Source organism: Lynx canadensis, chromosome B3 (genome assembly GCF_007474595.2).
Source record: "Lynx canadensis isolate LIC74 chromosome B3, mLynCan4.pri.v2, whole genome shotgun sequence".
NCBI classification, from domain to species: Eukaryota; Metazoa; Chordata; class Mammalia; order Carnivora; family Felidae; genus Lynx; species Lynx canadensis.
Genome location: NC_044308.2, coordinates 4,209,696 through 4,232,822, shown reverse-complemented (window position 1 = coordinate 4,232,822; position 23,127 = coordinate 4,209,696). Strand labels below are relative to the sequence as shown.

At 43.9% G+C, this 23,127-nt stretch overlaps 1 protein-coding gene across 2 annotated transcripts in view; it reads left to right on the top strand.

The window, feature by feature from the left end:
- Window positions 1-23,127, top strand: part of PDE8A (phosphodiesterase 8A) — a 155,540-nt gene that overhangs the window by 88,884 nt on the left and 43,529 nt on the right. For both annotated transcript variants that reach the window (XM_030317300.1, XM_030317299.1), the window contains exons 6-9: window positions 2,032-2,120; window positions 15,254-15,332; window positions 17,165-17,302; window positions 22,331-22,419. In XM_030317300.1, coding sequence (XP_030173160.1) covers window positions 2,032-2,120; window positions 15,254-15,332; window positions 17,165-17,302; window positions 22,331-22,419 — 395 coding nt within the window. The remainder of the gene's footprint in view (window positions 1-2,031; window positions 2,121-15,253; window positions 15,333-17,164; window positions 17,303-22,330; window positions 22,420-23,127) is intronic.

Below are 23,127 nucleotides of genomic sequence, written 5' to 3'. Positions count from 1 at the left end.
GCACACTCCTCTCCCGGTGGGCGAGTGCTGTAGGCGGGGCACCGCTCTCACGCTTCTGTGGTGAGAGGGGCTGTGTTCTGGCCTGTGGGATAGGGACCAGGGTGCCCACGGCCAGCGTGGCTTGCTCCTCCCTCCCCTCCCCTCCCCTCCCGGGGATGGCGATCACCGTGCTCTGTGGTCGTGCAGTGGTTTGCGGTTAGAGTGCTCTCTCCCTCCACCTCACTTGGTCCTCACGGTCACCTGCAGCGGGTAGGAGCAGGATAGGCTTGTTGTGCAAGAGCAGAGCGGGCCCAGGTGCCTCGTTTAGGGTCATACAGCTTATAAGGCACGAACCCGGGGCTGGATTGATTAGGTTGCATGACGCTCAGACAAGACCCTGATCACTGTTTAAACAGAGGGCTGTTGGTCTTCTATGCACCTTCACTGGGGCAGAGGCAGGAGCTCCATGAGAGGCCCATGTCCCAGGTTGGTCTGGCTTTGGCTTGGAGGTGGTGGCCTGCACAGGTCCGGCCCTGCCTCTTCGGCCTCAGCCTTGTCCTCGGCCAGCAGAGTGTCATCTATGCATCGAGCAGGTGAAAGCAAGAGCTGGTCACAGAAACAGGAGTGAGTAATGTTCCCCGATGTTTCTTCCGCCCGAATGGAACTAAGTGACAGGACACAGTGACCTCTAAAGATGTCTTCGTGGAATACATAACTTGGTGGCGGAATGGGTGCGTGCTCCTCACGGCCGCGTGACTAGCTTTGTGGTGAGGTGTTTCTATCATGTAAAGGTTGTTGCACGAGGTAGAGATTGTCCACGGCAGTAAGGCTACCGGGCAAAGCCAGCACCTGTGCTGTGGAGGGCCATCCTTCAGTGGCTTGACTGAGCCATGGTTAGAGGTGAGTGTAGGAACACGTTGCCGGGTGGGGGTTACCTTTGTGAGATGCAGGTACCCAGAGAAGTGCAAGTGTGTGTTTGCTGACTGTGGGCTTGAGCGACTTTAAAGAGGACAGCATACTGTGCTTGACTAAGTGCATGTACTCTAGAAGTTAATATAAATTAGGACTTCAGTTAAATGAATTTCTTCCTTCTGCATATTCTAGCCTCTGATAGTGCCATGCAGATAACCAAAATCCTGTTTGCTCAAACATTTTTAAGCATTTTTAAGCCCGGTCTTCTTCTTCTTTTCTTTTTTTTAAAGTGTATTTATTTATTTTGAGAGAGAGAAAGAGTGAGCACATGAGCAGGGGAGGGGCAGAGAGAGAGGGAGAGAGAGAATCCCAAGCAGGCTCCATGCTGTCAGGGCAGAGCCCGATGCAGGGCTTAATCTCATAAATCGTGGGATCATGACCTAAGCCGAAATCAAGAGTCAGAGGCTCACCTGATTGAGCCATTCAGGTGCCCAAGCCCTGTCTTCTTTTTTTTTTTTTTTTTTTTTATTTTATTTTATTTTATTTTATTTTTTTAATTTTTTTTTTTTCCAACGTTTATTTATTTTTTGGGGGACAGAGAGAGACAGAGCATGAACGGGGGAGGGGCAGAGAGAGAGGGAGACACAGAATCGGAAACAGGCTCCAGGCTCCGAGCCATCAGCCCAGAGCCCGACGCGGGGCTCGAACTCACGGACCGCGAGATCGTGACCTGGCTGAAGTCGGACGCTTAACCGACTGCGCCACCCAGGCGCCCCAAGCCCTGTCTTCTTAAAAGTGAATTTGGTACCTGGGGTGCCTGGGTAGCTCACCTCTGACTCTTAATTTCAGCTCAGGTCACAGGCTCACATGGAGCCTGCTTGGGATTCTCCCTCCCTCTCTCTCTGCCCCTCGCACACGCCCTCTGTCTCTTTCTCTCTCTCAAAAAACTTATTTTTTTAAAAAAGCTAATTTGGTACTCAGATTTTCACCTCTCAGTTCCTGTTCATCATTAAAGATAACGTGTCTTTTTAGGTTTCAGTTACCCACGTGAGAAGTCTGTGAAAAGAATTTTTCCTGATAGTCAATAATAACTTCAAGATGCACATTTGTTTATCCACGAAATCCCCCTTCTCTTTGTAGAGGTATGTGGAAAACCCCAGCCTCATGGCCTGTTACAACGAACTGCTCCAGCTGGAGTTCGGAGAGGTGCGGTCCCAGCTGAAACTCAGGTAACTCTGCCCCTTCTGGAACGCCCACCGCACCACTCAGGGCAGCGTTGCAAGTGAGGTCTTCGGCTGTGGGCAGCTGCCTTTCGGCTCTAACTGACCTCCTGCTGAAAAGGGATGGGGTGGTGGCCTGGCAACTCTCTTTATATGGACTCTTGGAGTCTGCCTGGATGTCTGATGAGCGGTCACATTAGCGATGGGAGACACAGGTAAAGCCAGGGCTCCAAAAAAATAGCAAATGAAAAAGCAGTCTACAAAGGGATGTACTGAATTATCTATCTACTTTTTTAAGGAAAAAAAAAAAAAACTTGTAATATATACACACACCCGACCTACTAATATTGGTTATCTCTGGCAGGTGACATGTTTTCTTCTCCACAAATAGACATTTGGAATTTGCTCTTGATAAACAGTTTTTGGTTTTTAAGTGAAAAGAGTAGAAACCTAGTTCCTTGTACAATAGGAAGAGCAAAAAAAATAGTAAAATTATACAAGGTTGGCAAGAAAAAAAAGCAGCTCTTTGTCAAACTAGGTTTTTTCCTTGGGTGGTCTACTGTTCTTTAATATTCCCAGGACCAAAGACAGAGCATGAGATCACCCTGTTTGGATATGCGTAAGGCAGAGATAAGGGGTCAGGGCTTGGAGTACAAAGATCAGTAGGGCCAGCACCGGGGGCTCCACACGCAGGCAAGGAAAATACTTCATAGATGAAATGAAGTCAGGTAGCAGAGAAGTTCTGGTGAGCAGACATGTTTGAGGCTAGTGAAGCGTACAGAGGAGAGGCTTATTGCCAGGTTTTGCCGGGACACTTGAGGTGGATGGCCAGGTTTAGGCCTGTTCATCCCTCTCTCGCGGACACAGACTGGCCACAGCCTTCCTGCAGTGAACCAGGCTACTGGCCTCTCAGAGAGGAAAGTGGAATTTTGGAGCAGTAGGTGGTGATAGAGCTTAGTTTCTCCAACCAGAGTGCAGAAACTGACACCCAGGGAGATGAACTGACTCAGATCCGAGATCTCACAGGCGCAAACGGCGCAGATAATCCTTGAGGTTGTGATCAGTGTTTTCAAAACCGCAATCGTTGTCTGTCCTCCGTTCCTAAGTCTAACTGTAACCTCTGACCTTTTCTTCGTGAATACCTGAGCTTAGTGAACCCAGCCATCGTCTCCCCTGTGGTCCTAGACGGAAACCACCATGTCTGTTTCACAAGTCCCCAACTCCGGTCACTCACCAAGTCCTAATGATTTTGCTTCCTGAGCATCTGTGGAATAGCCTACTCATCTTCCTCTTTAGGCCACTCTCTTCTCTTACCTGGATCATTGAACCGTCAGTCTCCCTACACCTTTCTTGGCTCCTCCTTGTCCGTTCTCCACGCCACAGCCACAGCTTCGGCTCTGCACCTCCCCACTGCCTTCAAGATAAAGTCCAAACTCTAAGATATGGCTGCACAGCTCTCTGTGGTACATCCACTGCTTACCTCTCTGTCCCCACGTGTCATCATGGCCTGCTTTGTTCTCTGCACCAGCCGACAGCCAAAGGGAGAAGTCCATTATCAAGGGCAGTATAAAAATATGAAGGGGAGTGTGGAGATGTGGGGCTAGAGAGCTAAGAGAAATAGAGACTTTTTCTGCCGGATGTTCAAATGCACTAACAAGCTGTAACAGCGCCTTTGTGTTACTGCTAGATCATTAAACTGGAATGTAAAGTGTAGAAATAGACTTGAGTATATTGAAGAATTTAGCATATGATCAACATGGCAATTTAAGTCAACATGGAAAAGGGCAGACTTTTTAGTGAACAGAATTGTGACAACTTGTTAACAGTCTGGAAAGAAAATTAAGTTATATCTTGATCTCACACCCAACCCCAAAATAAATCCCAGTGACTTAAAGACTTGATGTTAAAAGTAGGGCCACATAAGTACTAAAAATATAAGCGAACATATGTAATTGGATGGTGAAGTTTTTTTTAATTCAGCATGGCATAAAAGCCAGATTGGGTAAAGGAGGAGAGTCAGATTAAACAACATAAAAGTGTTAAGCTGGTCTACAATTAAAAACAAATTTTTTTTAATGTTCCATTTATTTTTGAGAGAGAGAGAGAGACAGAGTACAAGCTGGGGTGGGGCGGAGAGAGAGGGAGACACACAATCCAAAGCAGGCTCCAGGCTCTGAGCTGTCAGCACAGAGCCCCATGCAGGGCTCGAACTCGTGAACCACAAGATCATGACCTGAGCCAAAGTCGGACACTCAGCTGACTGAGCCACCCAGGCACCCCAGCTTGTCCACAGTTTTTTAAAAAACCTTAAATAATGTTACATTTTTAGATAAATAACATTCTGGGGAGGATATATCTGTAACACATAGGGTGGGCAGACAGACGTTTGGCCTTACTAGTAATCACATAAATGAAAATGAGAATGATCTGTTATATTTTATTCACCAAATCTGCAGAAATTGGAAAAAGAACGTTAAAACCGAGTAAGGCTTCTCACAGATCCATTTCCTCCAAACTTGTTATATCAGAGGTGAGAACTTACTTCTCATTAAAACAAATTTTTAATAACAAATTTATTGGTGTATAATTCACAACACCACTTGATTTTTATATTTCAAAACACAAAAGCTAATTTTTATTGGCTAAGCTGCTTCGTCTTGTTTAGTGATATTTTATTAATACCAGGAACAACGTCAAAGCATTGCTCTTGTTAATTTCCTTAATGCTATCTTTGCACTTTATGAACAAATAGGCAGTTGCTTTCATTTTTTCATCATCTTCTGAGGCATATAAGAGAACTAAATTGAGAGCAACCTAAATGTAATCATGGGGGCATTTGTTGAATAAATTATGGTATAACTTTAAACAGAATAGTGCAGTTTGTTTTCAGCTAAAGAAGTCCCTTTAACATTTCTTGTAAGGCTGATTTAGTGGTGATGAACTTCTTTAGCGTTTTGCTTATCTGGAAAACTCTTTGTGTCTCCAACTATTCTGAATGATAGCCTTGCCGGGTAGAGTATTTTCGGGTGCAGGTTTTTCCCTTTTAGCAGTTTGAATATGTCTGGCCTGCAAAGTTTCTGCAAAAAATCTGCTGACCTTTAAGCTGAAAAGAAATGGCACTAATTAACAAGAAAAGACACGAAAGTAAAAATGTTACTGGAAAAGGTAAACATACAGTAAAAGTAGCAGATTAATCACTTCTAAAGCTAGTATGAAGCTCAAAAGACAAAAGTAGTAAAATTAAGTTACAATAATTAAGGGATATATAAAATAAAACAGTGTAAAACGTGACATCAAAAACAAAATGGAGGGGTTAGGAAAAATGTATTTTTGGAATATGTTCAAATATAAGTTGCTGTCAACTTAGAATAGCTGTTAAATACATAGGACAATATATGTGAATCCTCAGAGTAACCACAGAGCAAATCGTAGAGCAAATACACAAAAGAAAATGAGAAAGAAATCTAAGCATAACATAAAGTTCTCAAACCAGAAAGAAAGAGAAAGAGAAGAAAGGAACAGAGAGGAACTACAAAAACATCCAGAAAACAGTTAACAAAATGGCAGTAAGTACATACCTATCAGTAATTACTTTGAATGTAAATAGACTAAATTCTCTGATCAAAAGACATTGTGCTTGAATTAAAAATTAATTGAAGGGTGTCTGGGTGGCTCAGTTGGTTAAACATCCGGCTCTTAGTTTCAGCTCGGGTCATGATCTGTGGTTTGTGAGTTTGAGCCCTACATCGGGCTCCGGGCTGACAGTGCAGAGTCTGCTTGGGATTCTCTCTCTGCCCCTCCCCCACTCGTGTGTGCTCGTTCTCTCTCTCTCTCTCTCTCTCTCTCTCTCTCTCTCTCAAACTTAAAAAAAAATTAATAAAATAAAGATAAAAACATTAAAAAATTTTAAAAAGACTCATCTGTGTGCCTGCCTACAAGAGACTCACGTCAGAAGTAAGGGCACACACAGAATGAAAGGGGAGAGATGGGAAAAGATACAAGCTGGAAACAAAAAGCTGTTGTAACTACACTCATATGAGACAAAATAGACTTTAAAATAAAGCCTGTAATGAAAGAAAAAGAAGGGCATTACCTAATGATAAAGAGGTCAACCAAGCAAGAAGATAAAACACTTATAAATATATATGCATCCAACATAGAAGCACCAAAGTATATAAAGCGAATATTAACAGATGTAAAGGGAGAAATTGACAATATAATTATAGTAGGGGGCTTTAACACCCCACTTAAATCAGTGGATAGATCATTCACACAGAGAACGCAATAAGGAAATGTTGGCTTTGAACAATACTTTAGACCAGATGAAGTTAATAGATACACACAGAACGTTTGATCCAAAAAACAGGCAAGATACACATTCTTCTCAAGTGCACATGCAGCATTCTCCAGGATAGAGCATGTTAGGCCACAAAAGAAGTCTCAATACTTTCAACAGGATTGAAATCATAGCAAGCGTCTTTTCCAACTACATACAGTGGTATGAAACCAGAAATCAATTACAAGAGGAAAACTGGAAAAACCACAAAAATGTAGAGAATAAAACAACATGTTACTGAACAGCCAGTGGGCCATCAGAAATCAAAGGAGGAATTTTTTAAAATGCTCAGGAACAAGTGAAAAAAGAAATACAACATACCAAAATCCGTGGGATGCGCAAAAGTGGTTCTAAGAGGAAAGTTCATAACAATACAAGCCTACCTCAAGAAACAAGAAAAATCTCAAACAATAACCTTCCATCTAAAGGAACTAGAAGAAGAACAAACAAAGCTCAACGTTAGTAGAAGGAAGGAAATAATAATCAGGGCAGAATAAATAAATAGAGATTTTAAAAACTCAGTGAAACTAAGAGCTGGTTCACTGAAAAGATAAAACTGGCAAACATTTAGCTAGACTCACCAAGAAAGAGAGGGCTCAAATAAATAAAATCAGAGATGAAAGGAGAACTTAGACACCACAGAAACACAAACAATTATAAGAGACAACTGTGTATAGTTATATGTCAACAAATTGAAAGAAATTGATAAATTCCTAGAAGCATTAAATCTTTCAAGACTGAATCATGAAGACAGAGAAAATCTAAATAAACCAATTACTAGTAAGGAGATTGAATCAGTAATAAAAAGCTTCCCAACAACAAAAGTCCAGGGCCAGATGGCTTCACTGGTGAAATCAACCACAAATTCAAAGAACAATTAACACCAGTCCTTCTCAAACTCTTCCAAAAACAAACAAACAAACAAACAAACAAACAAAAAAACAGAAGAGGAGGGAACTTTTCCAGACCCAATTTATGAAGCCAGCATTACCAAAACCAGACAAGGATGCCACAAAATAGTAAAATGACAGGCCAGTATTCCTGATGAACATAGATGCAAAAATCTTCAACAAAATATTAGCAAACTGAATTCAGTACATTAAAAGGATCATTGGCATTTGTTCTGGGGATATAAAGATTGTTCAACAGCTGGAAATCAATCAACGTGGTATACCACATTAACCAAATGAAAGCTACAAATCCTCTGATCATCTCAATAGATGTAGAAAAAGCATCTGACAAAGTACAACATCGATTCATGATAAAAACTCTCCACAAAGTGGGTATGGGGAAACATACTTTAGTGTAAGAAAGATAACAGATGACAAACTCACAGATAACGCCATACTCAGTAGTGAAAAGCTGAAAGCTTTTCTTCTAAGATCAGGAGCAGGACGAGAACACCCCGCCCCCTCTTTTATTTAATATAGTATTAGAAGTTCTAGCCAGAGCATTTAGGCAGAAAAAGAAATAAAAGGCATCTGAATTGGAAGGGAAAAGGTAAAACTGTCACCGTTTGCACATAAAATGATACTGTATGTAGAAAATCCTAAAAATGCCACCAGAGAGCAATCAGAACTAATAAGTGATTCAGTAAGGTTACAGGATGCAAAATTAATATACAAAAATCCATTGCATTTCTATACACTAACAAACTATCAGAAAGAAAAATAGTCCCATTTATAATTATATCAGAAAGAATAAAATACCTAGGGATAAATTTGACCAAGGAGATGAAAAACCTGTGCACTGCAAACTATTAAGACATTGATAAAAGAAATTGGAGATGACACAAATAAATGGAAAAATATACCATGCTCATGGGTTGGAATAATTAATATTGTTAAAAAGCCCATACTACCCAGAGCAGTCTGCAAATTCAGGATAGTCCCTATCAAAATTCCGATGGCATTTTTCACAGAACTAGACCAAATAATCCTAAAAGCTTATGTGAAAGCTCAAAAGACTGAATGGCCAAAGCAATCTTGAGAAAGAAAGCTAGAGGTATCATGCTTCCTGATTTCAAATGATACTGCATAGCTACAGTAATCAAAACAGTATGGTACTGGAATGAAACCAGACACAGCGTCTGTGGAATAGAATAGAGATCCCAGCAATAAACCCATGTTCATCTGGTCAGTTAATCAACAAAAGAGGCTAGAATATACAGTAGGGAAAGGAAAGTTTTTAAAACAGTGGTAGGAAAACTGGACAGCTAAATGCACAAGAATGAAACTGGGCCACTTTCTTAACCATATGCAAAAATTAACTCGAAATGCATTAAAGACTTGAATGTGAGACCTGAAACCATAAAATTCATAGAAGAAAACATAGGTAGCAACCTCCTTGACATTGGTTTCAGTGAGTTTTTTCTTTTTCTTCTTTTTCTTTTTTTTTTTTTGTGGGGGGAGGGGGCCCTCAAACTCTAAAGGCAAGGGCAAAAAAAAACAAAAATAAACAAATGAGACTACATCAAACTTAAAAAGCTTCTGCACAGAGAAGGAAACGATCAACAAAGTGAAAAGTCAACCTACTGAATGGGAGATATTTTCTAATCATCTATCCAATAAGAGTTAATATCCAAAATGTATAAAGAATTCATACTAACTAACGAAAAAAAAAACTGATTAAGAATTGGTCAGAGGATCATAGGAGACATTTTGTTCAAAGAAAACAGATGGCCAATAGGCACATGAGAAGGTGGTCAAGATCACTAACCCTCAATGAAATGCAAAACCATAATGAAATGTCACCTCACACCTGTCAAAATGGCTTGTTATCAGTGTGAGGTGAGAGACTAGTAAAGAATGGATTTAAACTTAGGTGACCATCAGCTTAATATAGAGTGCTATATGTATAAGATGTTATTTGTAAACCCAATGGTAACCACAAACAAAAAACCAGTACAAATCAAAAATAGATATGCAAAAAATAAAGAGAAAGGAATCAAAGCATATCACTAAAGAAAGCAAACTGTGAAAGACGAGAGAGAAGAAAGGAGCAGAGAGCTTCAAAAACAACCTTGAAACAAGTAACAAAATGGCAATGAATCCATAATTATTTTGAATGTAAATGGACTAAATGCTCCAATGAAAAGACAGGGTGACAGAATGGATAAAAAAGCAAGACCAATCCATATACTGGCACACAAGACACTCTGTTCATACCTAAAGACACCTGCAGATTGAAAGCAAAGGAATAGAAAAGCATTTACCTTAAGAGACTCTTAAAAACTGAGAATAAACTGAGGGTTGATGGGGGGTGGGAGGGAGGGGAGGATGGGTGATGGGCATTGAGGAGGGCACCTGTTGGGATGAGCACTGGGTGTTGTATGGAAACCAATTTGACAATAAATTTCATATTAAAAATTTTTTTAATGAATTTAAAATAAATAATTTAAAATTAAAAAAAAAACACATTTATCATGCACATGGAAGTGAAAAGAAAGCCAGTGGCAATACTTACATTGGACGAAATAGACTTTAAAACAGAGATTGTAACAACACAGAAGAAGACATAAAGGGGAAAATCCAACAAGAAGAAAGAATGATTGTAAATATTTATGCACCCAACATAGGAGCACCCAAATACATAAAGAAGTTAATAACAAACATAAAGGAAGTAGTTGGTAGTATTACAGTAATGGTAGGGGCCTTTACTACCCCACTCACATTAATGGACAACTCATCTAAACAAAATCAACAAGGAAACAAACTTTGAATGAGACACTGGACCAGATGAATTTAATAGAGATACTCAGAACATGCCCTCCTAAAACAGCAGAATACATATGCTCCTTCAAGTGCATATGTAACATATTCAGCCTAGAATAGATCACATATTCGGCCACAAATCAAGTGTCAACAAATTCAAAAAGATGAAAGTCATACCATGCATCTTTTTCCCACCACAGCACTATGAAACTGGAAATCAACCATAAGAGAAAATCTGGAAGAATACAAATACATGGACGTTCAATAACATGCTATTCATACAATGAATGGGTCAACTAAGAAATCAAAGAGGAAATTAAAAAATGCATGGAGACAAATGAAAATGAAAACACAATGGTCCAAAATCTTTGGGTTCTAAAAGGGAAATTTATAGCATACAGGCTTACCTCAAGAAGCAAGAAAAATCTCAAATTAACCTAACCTTACACGTGAAGGAGCTACGAAAAAAAAAAGAAAAAGAACAAACAAAACCCCAAAACAGCAGAAGGAAGGAAATAATAAAGATTAGAGCAGAAATAAACAAAATAGAAACTTAAAAAAAAAAAACAAACTAGGAGAGCAGATCAATGAAACCAGAAGCTGGTTCTTTGAAAAGATCAACAAAATTGATAAACATTTAGCCTGACTTATCAAAAACCAACAAACAAAAAAAACCAAAACAAAACACAGAGGACTCAAACAAACAAAATCAGAAATGAAAGAAGAGAAAGAAAAAAAAAATGAAGAGGGCATCTGGGTGCCTCAGTTGGTTAAGTGGCTGACTCTTGATTTCAGCTCAGGTCATGATCTTACCATTTGCAAGATCGAGTCCCATGTGAGGCTCTGCAGTGACAGCATGGCACCTGCTTGGGATTCTCTCTTTGCCCCTCTCTCTGCCTCTGCCCTGCTCATGCATTCTCTCTCTCTCTCTCTCTCTCTCTCTCTCTCTAAATAAATAACTTTTTTTTTTTTTTTTTAAGTGAAGAAAGAGGAGGGGCGCCTGGGTGCTCAGTTAGTTAAGTGTCTGACTTAGGCTCAGGTCAGGATCTCGCAGTTTGTGTGATTCAAGCCCTGCATTGGGCTCCATGCTGACAGCTCAGAGCCTGGAGCCTGCTTTGGATTCTGTGTGCCCCTCTCTCTCTGCCCTTCCCCCGTAAAGATAAATAAACATTTTAAAAAATTGAAGAGGAGAGGGGTGCCTGGGTGGTTCGGTCAGTTAAGCGTCCAACTTTGGCTCAGGTCATGATCTTGTGGATCATGAGTTCCAGCCCCATGTCAGGCTCTGTGCTGACAGCTCAGAGCCTAGAGCCTGCTTTAGATTCTGTGTCTTCCTCTGTCTCTGCCCCTCCCCTGTTCATGCTTTGCGTGTGTGTGTGTGTGTCTCTCTCTCTCTGTCTGTCTCTCTCTCAAAAATAAATAAAAACTTAAAAATTTTTTATTTTACAATGAAGAGGAGAAATAACAACCAACACAAATACAAAGCATTATAAGAGAGTATGAAATATTATATGCCAACAAATTGGACAACCTAGAAGAGATAGACAAATTATTAGACACGTGTAGCCTCCCAGAACTGGACCAGGAGAATTAGAAAATTTGAATAGACAGATTAGCAATAACATTGAATCGCTAGTCAAAAAACCCCCAACAAACAGAAAATCTAGGACCAAACGGCTTCACAGGTAAATTCTATGAAAATGGTGAATGCCTATTCTTCTCAAACTATTCCAAAAAATAGAAGAGAAAGGAAAGCTTCCAGATTCATTCTCTGAGCCCAGCGTTACCCTGATGCCAAAACTAGATAAAGACACCACAAAAAAACAAAACAAAACAAAAAAAACTATTAAGACAATATCTCGGTGAACATAGATGTAAAAACTCTGAACAATATGTTAGCAAACAAAATCCAACAATACATTAAAGAAAATCATTTACCACGACCAAGTGGGATTTATCTTGAGTTGCAAGGGTGGTTCAGTCTTCACAAATGCATCAATCTGATACATCATCACATCAGCAAGGGAAGGGATAAAAACCATATGGTCATTTCAGTAGATGCAGAAAAAGCATTTGCCAACATCCATTTGTGATAAAAAAAAAAAAAAAAAAACCTCCACAAATTATGTTTAGAGGGAACATACGTCAACATAATAAAGGCCATATATGAAGAAGCACAGCTAACTTCATACTCAATGGTGAAGGACTGAGAGCTTTTCTCCTAAGATCAGGAACAAGACAAGGATGTCTGCTCTTAATCACTTTTATTGCTGGAAGCTGTAGCCACAGCAGTCAGACAACAAAAAGAAATAAAGGCACCCACATTGGTAAGAAGGAAGTAGGACTTTCAACTACTTGCAGATGACACGATACTATATATAGAAAACCCTTGAGACTCTACCAAAAAACTGCTAGAACTAATAAATGAATTCCGTAAGGTCACAGGATACAAAATCAACATAAAAAAAATCCATTGCATTTCTGTACGCTAATAATGAAGTAGTCGAAAGAGAAACTAAGAAAACAATTGCATTTATAATTGCACCAAAAAGAATTAAATACCTAGGAACAAACTTAACCAAGGGGTGATAGACCTATATTGAATTTTAAAACATGGATGAAAGAAATTGAAGATGACACAAATGGAAAGATATTCCATGCTCACAGATTGGAAGATCATATATTGTTAAAATATTCATACCATCCAAAGCTGTCTGCAGATGTAATGCCATCCCTATCAAAATGCCAACAGCATTTTCATAGAAGATGTAGAACAATCTTAAAATTTGTATGGCATCACAAAAGACCCCAAAAAGCCAAAGCAGTCTTGAAAAAGAATAAAACCAGAGGTATCACAATCCCGGGTAACAAGATACGCTACGGAACTGTAGTAAGCAAAACAGTGTGGTACTCGCACAAAAATAGACCTCCAGATCAGTGCAACAGAATATAGAGCCCAGAAATAAACCTATCCTTATATGGTCAGCTAATCTACAACAAAGGGGGCAAGAATACACACTGATGAAAAGACCTCAACACCAAAAGAAAAACACATACTTAAAAAATGGGCAGAAGACACGAACAGACATTTCTCCAAAGAAGACCTACAGGGGTGCCTGGGTGGCTCAGTCGGTTGGGTGTCCAACTTCAGCTCAGGTCATAATCATGCAGTTCATGAGTTCAAGCCCCACGTCGGGCTCTATGCTGTCAGCTCAGAGCCTGGAGCCTGCTTCGGATTCTGTGTCTCCCTCTCTCTTTGCCCCTCCCCTGTGCTTACTCTCTCTCAAAAATAAACATTAAAAAAAATTTTTTTTTAAACAAAGATCTACAGATGGCCAACAGACACCTGAGAAGATGTGCAACATCACTCATCAGCAGGGAAATGCAAATCAAAACCACAACGCGGTATCACCTCACGCCTGTCAGAATGGCTAAAATAAAAAACACAGGAAACGACAAGTGTTGGCGAGGACGTGGAAAAAAAGGAACCCTCGTGCACTGTTGCTGGGAATGCAAACTGGTGTAGCCACTCTGGAAAACAGTATGGAGGTTCCTCAGAAAATTGAAAATAGAATTACCCTATGACCCAATAATTCCACTACTGAGTATTGACCCAAAGAGTACAAAAATACGAATTAGAAAAGATACATACACTTCTGTGTTTCCTGCAGCATAATTTACAGTAGCCAAATCATGGAAGCAACCCCAGTGTCCATCGATAGGTAAATGGATAAAGATGTGGTAGCTGAGGAGGCAGCTGTATCGTATGAATTTTGTATGGTGACAGATGATAACTAGACTCGCCCTGGTGATCAGTTTGCAATGGATACAAAGGTCGAATCACTGTATTTTACATGTGAAGCTAGCAGAATATTATATGTAAATTACACTTCAGTTTGAAAAGACTGAGTTATTTCCTGGTAGCTCTATAAAGATTATATTGTGAATTGAATAGGCAATCAAAGATTATGTTGCCAAATATATTGGGAAGATGTCCTACAGACATGGATCGGGTGGTTTGTTAATAGAAATACAGCCAACCCTTGAACAGCATGGGTTTGAACTGCACGGGTTCACTTATGTGGAGATTCTTTTTTCAAGAAACACAGTACTAGAAATGTATTTTCTCTTCCTTATGATCTTTTTATTTTTATTTTTTAAGTTGATTCTGAGAGAGAGAAAGAGATTCCCAAGCAGGCTCCACACTGCCAGTATGGAGCCCAATGCAGGGCTCGAACTAACGAACTGCGAGATCATGACCTGAGCTGAAATCTAGAGTCAGATGCTTAGCTGACTGAGCCACCCAGGCTCCCTTTTTTAATGATTTTTTAATAGCATTTTCTTTTCTCTAGCTTACCTTATTGTGAGGACACAGTGGATAATACATATAACATATAAAATCTGTGTTAATTGACTGGTTGTATTATCGGTAAGGCTTCTGGTCTACAGTAGGCTGTTAGTACTTAAGTTTCTGGGGAGTCAAAAGTTACATGCAGATTTTTGACTCGACGGGGTCAGTGCCCCTAACCCCTGCCTCGTGCACGGGTTGACGGCATGGTTATTTTTCTGGATATTGGGATGATTTTCCTGTTTGTCATCTTTTTAAGCTTGTAAGTTGCTGTTATTTCTTCGTTCCAAATACATATTCTTTTTTACATAAAAAAGGTAAAATAAAATAATAGCCACAAATGGTTGACTGCCCCCTTTCTGCCAGGCTCTATGCAGGAGTCTGGACCCTTCAGATGGGGAGGAGGGAGACTCAGGAGGTCCAGTCACACACCCAGGGTCCTGGAGCTGGTGAACGGCTGCGATCCAACCCTGGCGTGTATTCCACTCTGGTCCACTGGTCCGCACGTTGGAAGGAAGGCTCCAGTTGGGCATAGCTGTGGTCAGGTAGCAGGGTTGCTGACGTGTTTATTTTTTCTTTTTGCTTTTCAATATTTCCCCTTTTTTTTTTCTCGGGTTAGTACTTGTTACTTTTATAATCAGATGAAAAACCCGCTGAAATAAGTTAATGCAGTAACACAAGATTGTGTTGCATTTTGTGGTATTTACATGAATCAGTGTTTGTTTTGTTTTTTTTCCTACCCATAAAGGGCTTGTAACTCAATATTCACTGCACTGGAGAAAAGTCAAGAAGCAGTTGAAATTACAAGTGAAGACCGCGTTATACAGGTTAGTTATTTTGGAAGGTCATTTTTCTGAATTTCTGGTTTTGTTTGCTCTTATTTTAGGATTGAACCCCTCAGGTATGATTTTTTTTTTCTTTTTGAAGTTCAAGAGACCAAGTTTTCCTTAGAGGATTATCAGAACAAAATGTATAAAATGTGTAGTTTAAACTAAGCTCCCTATAGATAAGAAAAGATACTAATGATTACTTTGGGTGCTAGAAAATATTCTAGCACATTTGCATTTATTACTTTTCACCTTTTTGTTTGTTTGTTTGTTTGTTTGTTTGTTTGTTTAGCAAGAGGAGACTTTTATCCAGAGGGATTACCCCCGGGGGTTGGGGTGGGGGGTGTGGAGAGGAGGCTCTGACAGGTTCTTGCCTTTCTCCCTGGTCTTGAAGATAGTTTACACCTTGAGAAATTTACCAGAAACTACTCAGAATTTCCAGAACAACCTAGTAGTCGCTGGACAAATGACCCGTTGTTAGCAAAGTGGATTCATAAAAGCGGCTTAAGGTAACAAGACTTGCACTTTTTAGATAACAAGAGAGGGGTTGTGCCGAGGAAACGTTCCCTTTGTCTGAGAATCAGCTCCACCTTGATGTTGATTCTGATTCTGAGCACTCCCGCTCCTCACTTTCCTCTCACTTGTGACTTTCTCTGTAAAGACCTGCTGATCCTGACTTTCAGGAGTTGGTGCCCTGAGAGGCAGCCTGGGCCAGTGGCTGTGGGTACAAGCTGGTGTCAGACAGGCCTGGGTTGCATTCAGCTCGGCCCTTTCATAGCTGAGCATCGTTGGGCAAGTTATTTAGTCTCTCTGAATGTGGTCTCTCGGCTGTACAGATGGGAATAATTGTCTTTTAAAGTTTATTTATTTGGGGGCAGGGGGGAGGGCAGAGAGAGAGGGAGAGAGAGAGAATCCTAAGCAGGCTCCGTGCTGTCAGTGCAGAGCCAGACACAGGGCTTTATCTCACTATTCGTGAGATCGTGACCTGAGCTGAAATCAAGAGCTGGACACTTAAGCAACTGAGCCACCAGGCACCCCAGACAGGAATAGTATTAACATTCACAATATTAATTATTGCCTTTTGTAAGGATGTTCTAAGGACTAAGTGGGCTAATGTGTGTGAAATGCATACTGCAGTGTCTAGCAAGGAAAACAGACCTGAAGCAGCATCAGTAACTGCTTTATCATCATTATTTTATTATTATTATTATTATTATTACTATTACTGTTACTGTTATTATTAGCACATGCTCAACTTTCCTGTACATTTTATCCTAGTCTTGTAATCTTCTTTGAAATTTAGCCGTACAGCCTTATATCTGTAAATACTTCGCAGTTCATAGCCTGTTTTGATTATCCACGTGTATCACGAGAGTGGCAAGATAGATGTTCTGTTCCCATTACACAGATACGCAGACTGAGACTTAGAGGGGTCAAGGGACTCGGCAGAGGAGGGTCTGAGTGCTTCAGACTTCAGTCTGGTGCTTTGTCCTACTGTATCATCATCCCCAAAAGCCTTTTGTAGCAACCCGGGCCCGTCTCCATGCGGCTTCTTTCCTCTGTTGGTGTTCGAGTGGGATCAGGCCATCTCTCCTGGGGGCCTTGGGGGCCACGGCAGAAAGCGCAGCCAGGTGTCCCTGGAGCAGCGGCTTCTCTGACTCCAGGGATCACCTGGGGGTGTGCTCTTTGGGCTTTAGAACTGTGGTGGGGAGCTCCAGGTTCTTGAGCTTTCTAGGAGGGAAACAAGCCGGCTTGGGGTGAATACCCTTGATTGCCCTCTTTTCAAATTCTCTTCTAATCTGGGTGATGTTGTTTCTTTTGTCTCCCCCCAGTATGCAAATCCTGCGTTTGAAACAACCATGGGCTATCAAGCAGGCGAACTAATAGGCAAGGAGTTAGCGGAAGTGCCTGTAAATGAAAAAAAGGCTGAGTTGCTCGATACCATAAATTCATGCATCAGGATAGGCAAGGTAAGTGAGGGCTCCGGCCCTTGTTCACTCTCGCATCACAGAGAGGACAGGAAGGAGACTTGGTGCTCACTGAGCGTTGCACACGCCGGGGAATCCGAGTCCTACCCCGCGCAGAAGCCCGAGGAAGTGCTGCTGGCGTCATCCCCATTTTTCCCATTTTGCGGAAGAGGAAACTGAGGCCAAGAAAGGGTAGAGTGTGATTAGCTGTTACACAGAAAAATTTTAATTGGCACTGAAAATTACTCTTTTCATCTTTATGATAAATAAATTGATCTTTCTAATCACTGATCTTCTGAGCGGTAGGTGTTGGCAAATGGCTCTGGGCAGAGGAGCGCGCCGGTGAGGTCCGAGGTCTTGGAGCACCTCTGAGCCCAACAAGTCTCTGGGCCTCCTGCTTTCGTCCAGCCTTTTCTGGAATGCCTCCCGTGGGCAGACACCCTGCTAGATTCTGGCATAGACAGAAGGGCACAACACAGACTCCTTCGTAGAGAGCTCCTATTCCAAGGGTGCAAACGGGACAAGTCACATGATCTCAGTGCCGGGGGGACAGACGGAAGGCAGGCCCAGTCTGAAGGGCGACTTCTCAGAGCCGTGGCTCCCACCAGCACCTCACGGTTCCTGGGTTTTTAGACAAGAGACGGGGTGTGCCCAGGAAATGCCGAGGCTGCTGCTTTTCCACAATCTTTCCTGCCGGGCTCTCGTGAAGGTTTGGAAGTCAGGGGGAGACCGATCATCTGGTCACTCCGAACGCTTGAGATACCGGTGACCGGCTCTCTTGCCCGCTGCTCTGTGACATCCGGCCAGCGCCTGTCCCGTAGTCTAGCAGAGCACGTCACCGGGGCCCCGGAGACACCCTTGGTGGGTTCGTGTCCCTTGGCTCTCCCGCGGTGCTGAGCAAGGGGAGGACAAGGACAGGGCAGGCAGGGCCCAGTGACATGCCGTCTGGGGAATAACTAACGGGCACTTCCTGAATCCCGTTCCTTCAGCTGTTGGGTCAAGGATGATGATTTTCTTGCTGGAGAGAGTGGCAGGTCCTCCAGAAGGAGCATGGAGGCCGAGGCAGGGAGTAGGCGTCGGGTGCTCAGCACCCTGCCCAGGCTGACCCCGGCCCCCCCTCTTCGGTTGGAAGGGGCATCCTCAGAGGGTGGTGACCAAGCAGCAGTCCCGGAAGCCTTGGGAGGGCTTTCCATGGCCTCCCCAATCCTGGCATTTAGGCCCCATGCTGCCACTGGGTCAGCCGGCGGTTCTGTCATGCGGGCCAGCCGGGCGCGAGCCGGAGATGACGGCCTCGCGCGCCTCCATCTGGTAACCCGAACACGGGGGGCCCCCGCTCGTCGCCAAAGAGAGAGTGGAGGTGGGGACGGGGCCGTTGGCGGGCTAGAGCCGGGCCCTGGGATCTACCGAGATCCGTGTGAAGGGCATCTCGCCTCCTACGTAATGCTGTTGGCACCAGGTACGAGGGGCCTCAAGCTTGAACACCTGAGACCTGTTCTCTAAAACCTATTGTGAGCAGAAGATATGAAAGATTATCGTGTTATGACCCCAATACTGTTTTATTTCAGAAAGGAACACGGTTGTTTATTTTGTATGTTTCGGAGCTCCCGGGGAGAGCCGTTTGTCCTTCGTCAGTAACCTGCTGGTCCCTCGGCCAGCACTGCGACAGGACAGGCCGCTTAGCCGGGAAGGTTTTTGATGTGAAAGAAAACATGGCCTTTCTGATAGGGTCCCCTAGGGAGGGAGAAGGGCTTGCTGAGGAGTCGGCTGCCCTGGGTAACAGTGGTGCTGGGTTCAGTGGAGAGAGCTCAGACAGGCCCTGGGAACCAGAATGGGAACTTAGAAGTAGTTAGGTGACAGCGCTGGGGGCTTTGAAGGGTCACATTCCAGGTGTACCCCTTAGGGATAGAGGAGAAATTGTGATGATGGTCAAAGGAGGAGTATTGCAAACACTACCCTCCGCAGACTCCCTCCACCCGTTGTTCTCAGCCAGCAGCCCCTCTTTGGGAGAGCACCTGCTGCTATTAGGTGACCTTGATTTTCAGCTTCCGTGCTCAGGCTTCCTTGCATCCCTGCACCTCCATCCCGACTCCCCCCTTTTCCTCATCCCCAGGACTCGTCTCGCAGGCTCTAGAGCCTACCGTCTCCTCTTCTCAGACACCTAAACCTTACACGGGTTCTTCTCCTTTAGAAACTGAATTTTCTTCCCTTGGAAGTTGTGTCTCGTGGGCACTGAGCAAATGTTGGCTGCTCGGGTGTCTGCCTGTAATAATGACGTGTGGCCACAGAGCCCCCACTGGCTTTTCAGAACTTGGAGTTCCAGGTCCTCTGCTTTGTTCCGTCACTGGCTCCCTCAGTGCACGTTTCCTCCCGCGTTTACCAGGGTCCTTCATCCATGCTGTGCTCCTCAGAAAGCTGCTTGTTTGCTGAGGCACCTTTGCTACTCCACACGGATGTCCCACGCCTCCCGCTTTTAGCCCAGCCTCTTCTCCAGGGCCTCGTGCAACGTCCCGCCATCACCTTGTCTGACAGCGATGATTTCCTGTCGTCCCCTCCAGCCTCTGCCGCCTCTGCCGCCTCTGCCGCCTCTGCCGCCTCTGCCTGTTGGCCGTCCTCACACTTGCCCGGAAGCCCATTCCTGGCAGGCTTTTGGCTCCTCCCTACCCTCCGGCGTCAAGTCCATCACTCAGCCCTGACGTCTGTTAAACCCCTGCCTTGGAGAGTCCGCTGCCTGGGCCTGACCTTACGCAGGGCCTTCTCCCCAACCCTGGGTTGTGGTGGCTGAACCCAGTCAGGTCTCCCCGACCCGTGACCTCCACCTCCAGTCAGCGCACTCCCCACTCCCGAGTGATTAGTCTGATCACGTCACTCTGCCAGTGTAGAGGTCACATCCCTTGGCCTGGCTGCAAGCATTCTCCAGTCTGACCTCGGCCTGCCTTTTCCATTCGGTGAACAGAAGCTCCAGTGTCCCTGGACTGTTTACCATGTGCAGACCCTGGGGACAGGACAGCGGATGACAGAGATTTCATTCTTAGACCCCAGGCACCAAGAAGGGGCTGTCCTGTGGTCAGAGATGCCAGCTTGGTGCTTAGCTTGCCCCCGAACAGAAGCGAGGTGTGGGCCCCAGTGCCGTTCTGAGGGGGGCTCGGCCCGCAGAGAGAGGCCTGTGCAAAACCACCTGGGCCGGAACAGCCATTTACTGGTTGCCGTGTGTCAGGACCTCGTGCTTTTCCGGGTTGAATCTTCGTAACCGCATTCTCAGGTCGTGCTTTGGTATTCTCGGGAACTAAAACTTCTGTATTTATGATAGATAATTGTTTCTGATAAGAAATACGATCTGTGATGAGTAACTATTGTTTGTTTCTGTTGGCAACTGAAAAACTTACACGTGAAACTGTTCTCCTCCAAGCAGAACCTCTGCCCAAACCGGCCTGTTCCTTGGCCGGACTGTTCAGCTCTGGCCGAATGGGCTTCTTTTCCACCTTTGCTTGGTGCCCGCGTCTTTTCAGACAGGAGAGAAAATTTTAAAGTGTTGATTGATTGATGGATTGAATTGGTCTCCCATTTTTCTCCCTCTCTCTCTTATATAACAGCTCTGTTGAGAGAATTATTCTCTAGTGAGAATAATTGAGAATTCACATACCGCACAATTCACCCACTTAAAGTCTACAATTCTGTGGTGTTTGGTCTGTTCACAGTTTTATAAACATCACCACAATCAGTTTCCCATATTTCTCTTGATCGTGAGCTTCAGAAGTAAGTCTTGGACCCGTCTGCTGAAGCCCCCTTGGGGGATACGCGGGCTGTGGGTGAGGAGGACGCACTGTACCTTCCTGCCCAGGGACCCCTGTTTAGTCCTTGCCTGTTCTGGGCACTGGCCAGTCTCCCCTCAGAACTGTAGTGAGTAAGAGCCTCAGCTCCCTTCTGCTCTGGGCCAAGTAAGCCCTGAGCTGGGCTCTCAGGCTTTTATGTCAGTCCTTCCTTGGCGCCCACTGTTTTTAGAAATACGTTGAGAAGCATCGGTAAGCATCCTTCGCTTCTGTCCGAATGTCCTGGTTTCTGCTCAGTCCGCTTTCTCAGAGGAGCCTGAAAATGAGATTTTCCTTTTGGCATTTGCACGCAGGTTAACATGCCATAAGCATGGAAGATTCCAGAATTGACCCTGTGTGAGGGTCTGGACAGGAGATTGGAGCTAGGCCACCAAGGCTTCCCGCCTGGGTCAGCCCCAGGTCCCGGGGGATCTAGAAGGGCAGGAAGGTTATGGAACACCCTAGAAGTTCAGTGTCCCACAGTGGGTTTTAAGGATATTTATAGCTTGAGGACCTTGGTGACTCTTGGAGGGATTCCCAACCTCTTTGGCGGGAACAGAACCCCACTACCTCAGGCTTGTCCTTGCCACCCCAGGGGTAGGGAACCACCTGTAGCCCCTGTTTTCTCACTGTGGTCACGGCACGTGTGCACCTCCTGTCCCAGGCTGCAGTTTTGTTCTAAAAGGATTCTGTATATTCTGTCTGCTCACTGGAGCACAGCTGGTGTAACTGCGGCCCCGGCTTTTAAAGTCTCGTTGATGTGTTATACCTGAGCCCAGACCTGGCTGTTCCCCTCCTGACCTCCACGGAGGGACCGTGGGCCTCACACAACGCCCCCGGGCCCTGAGGGTCTCCCCTCCCGAATGCAGGGGCAGAGGCCGCACCGCTCCTCCCCTGCACAGGCAGGAGCTAGGACAGGAGGGACCCGTGTGGGGAAGCGAGCCGGCGCTCTTCAGCGATTCACTCGTGGGCCCAGGGCCTCTTGCTGGCAGCCGGCCGCTGACCTGTCACCACTCAGACTGTGGGGGGCTGGCGTTTGTCAGCAGCCCCCAAGGAGACGGACTTGGGGAAAATGGCCAGGTTACCCAAAATCCTGTTTGGGGTTGGGGTAATTCTTTATCCTAATTGCTTTAGCCATGGTAAATGAACCCGAACCTGAGTGGAAGATGTTCTTGTGTTTATGCTCTGAACACACGGTGTAATGATGCTTATGTTCCATTTTTAGGAGTGGCAAGGAATTTACCACGCCAAAAAGAAAAATGGAGACAATGTACAACAGAACGTGAAGATAGTACCTGTCGTCGGACAGGGGGGGTGAGTGGAGACAGCATACTTCGGTCAGCACGCTCTGCTTGGCTTTATTGCAGGATTTGCTCTGAATACTTAAGTGAGTTAGGAACTGCAGGCAGAAATTTAAAAGAAGGACTTGTAACAAAGTCAGATGTCGTCCAAGAATGACGTTCTTCCGGGCCATCCCTTGTGGCTATGGCCTGGCCCTCCCGCTTGTGACCTGGAGCCACCAGGTTCCAGACAATCTTGCTTATGCTGCATGGACACAAAAGAGACTCCCGTATCTAAATCAGAATGTCACTTTATTAAGCTGTGTGTGAGGGACACTACCTGATGGACTCCCTGTATTTAGAAGGTTTTCATCTCAGTTGATAGCTTGTGTATTATTTCTGCCTAGGCCTATCAAATGAGATAAAAGTATTTAAAACACTGCCCTTTATAGAAATTCTCACGTAAAACAGATGTGACTGCAGATGGCAAAGCGTTGTCTAGTAGGAGCCCGAAAACGCCCTGTGGTTTGTCTCGGAGTTTATCTTAAATAGGAAGAACGCCGGGAAATGGTAAATGTGAATTGCAGGACACCCCACAATGAAATATGCAACCATTAGAAATGACGATCATAGAAAATTAAACAGGGAAAATGCTTAAGATGAATGCAAAAATGAAAATGCAATATCAGACCCAGTGCGTGATTTCTATCCTGAAAATAGAAGAAGGAGAGAAAAGAGCAGG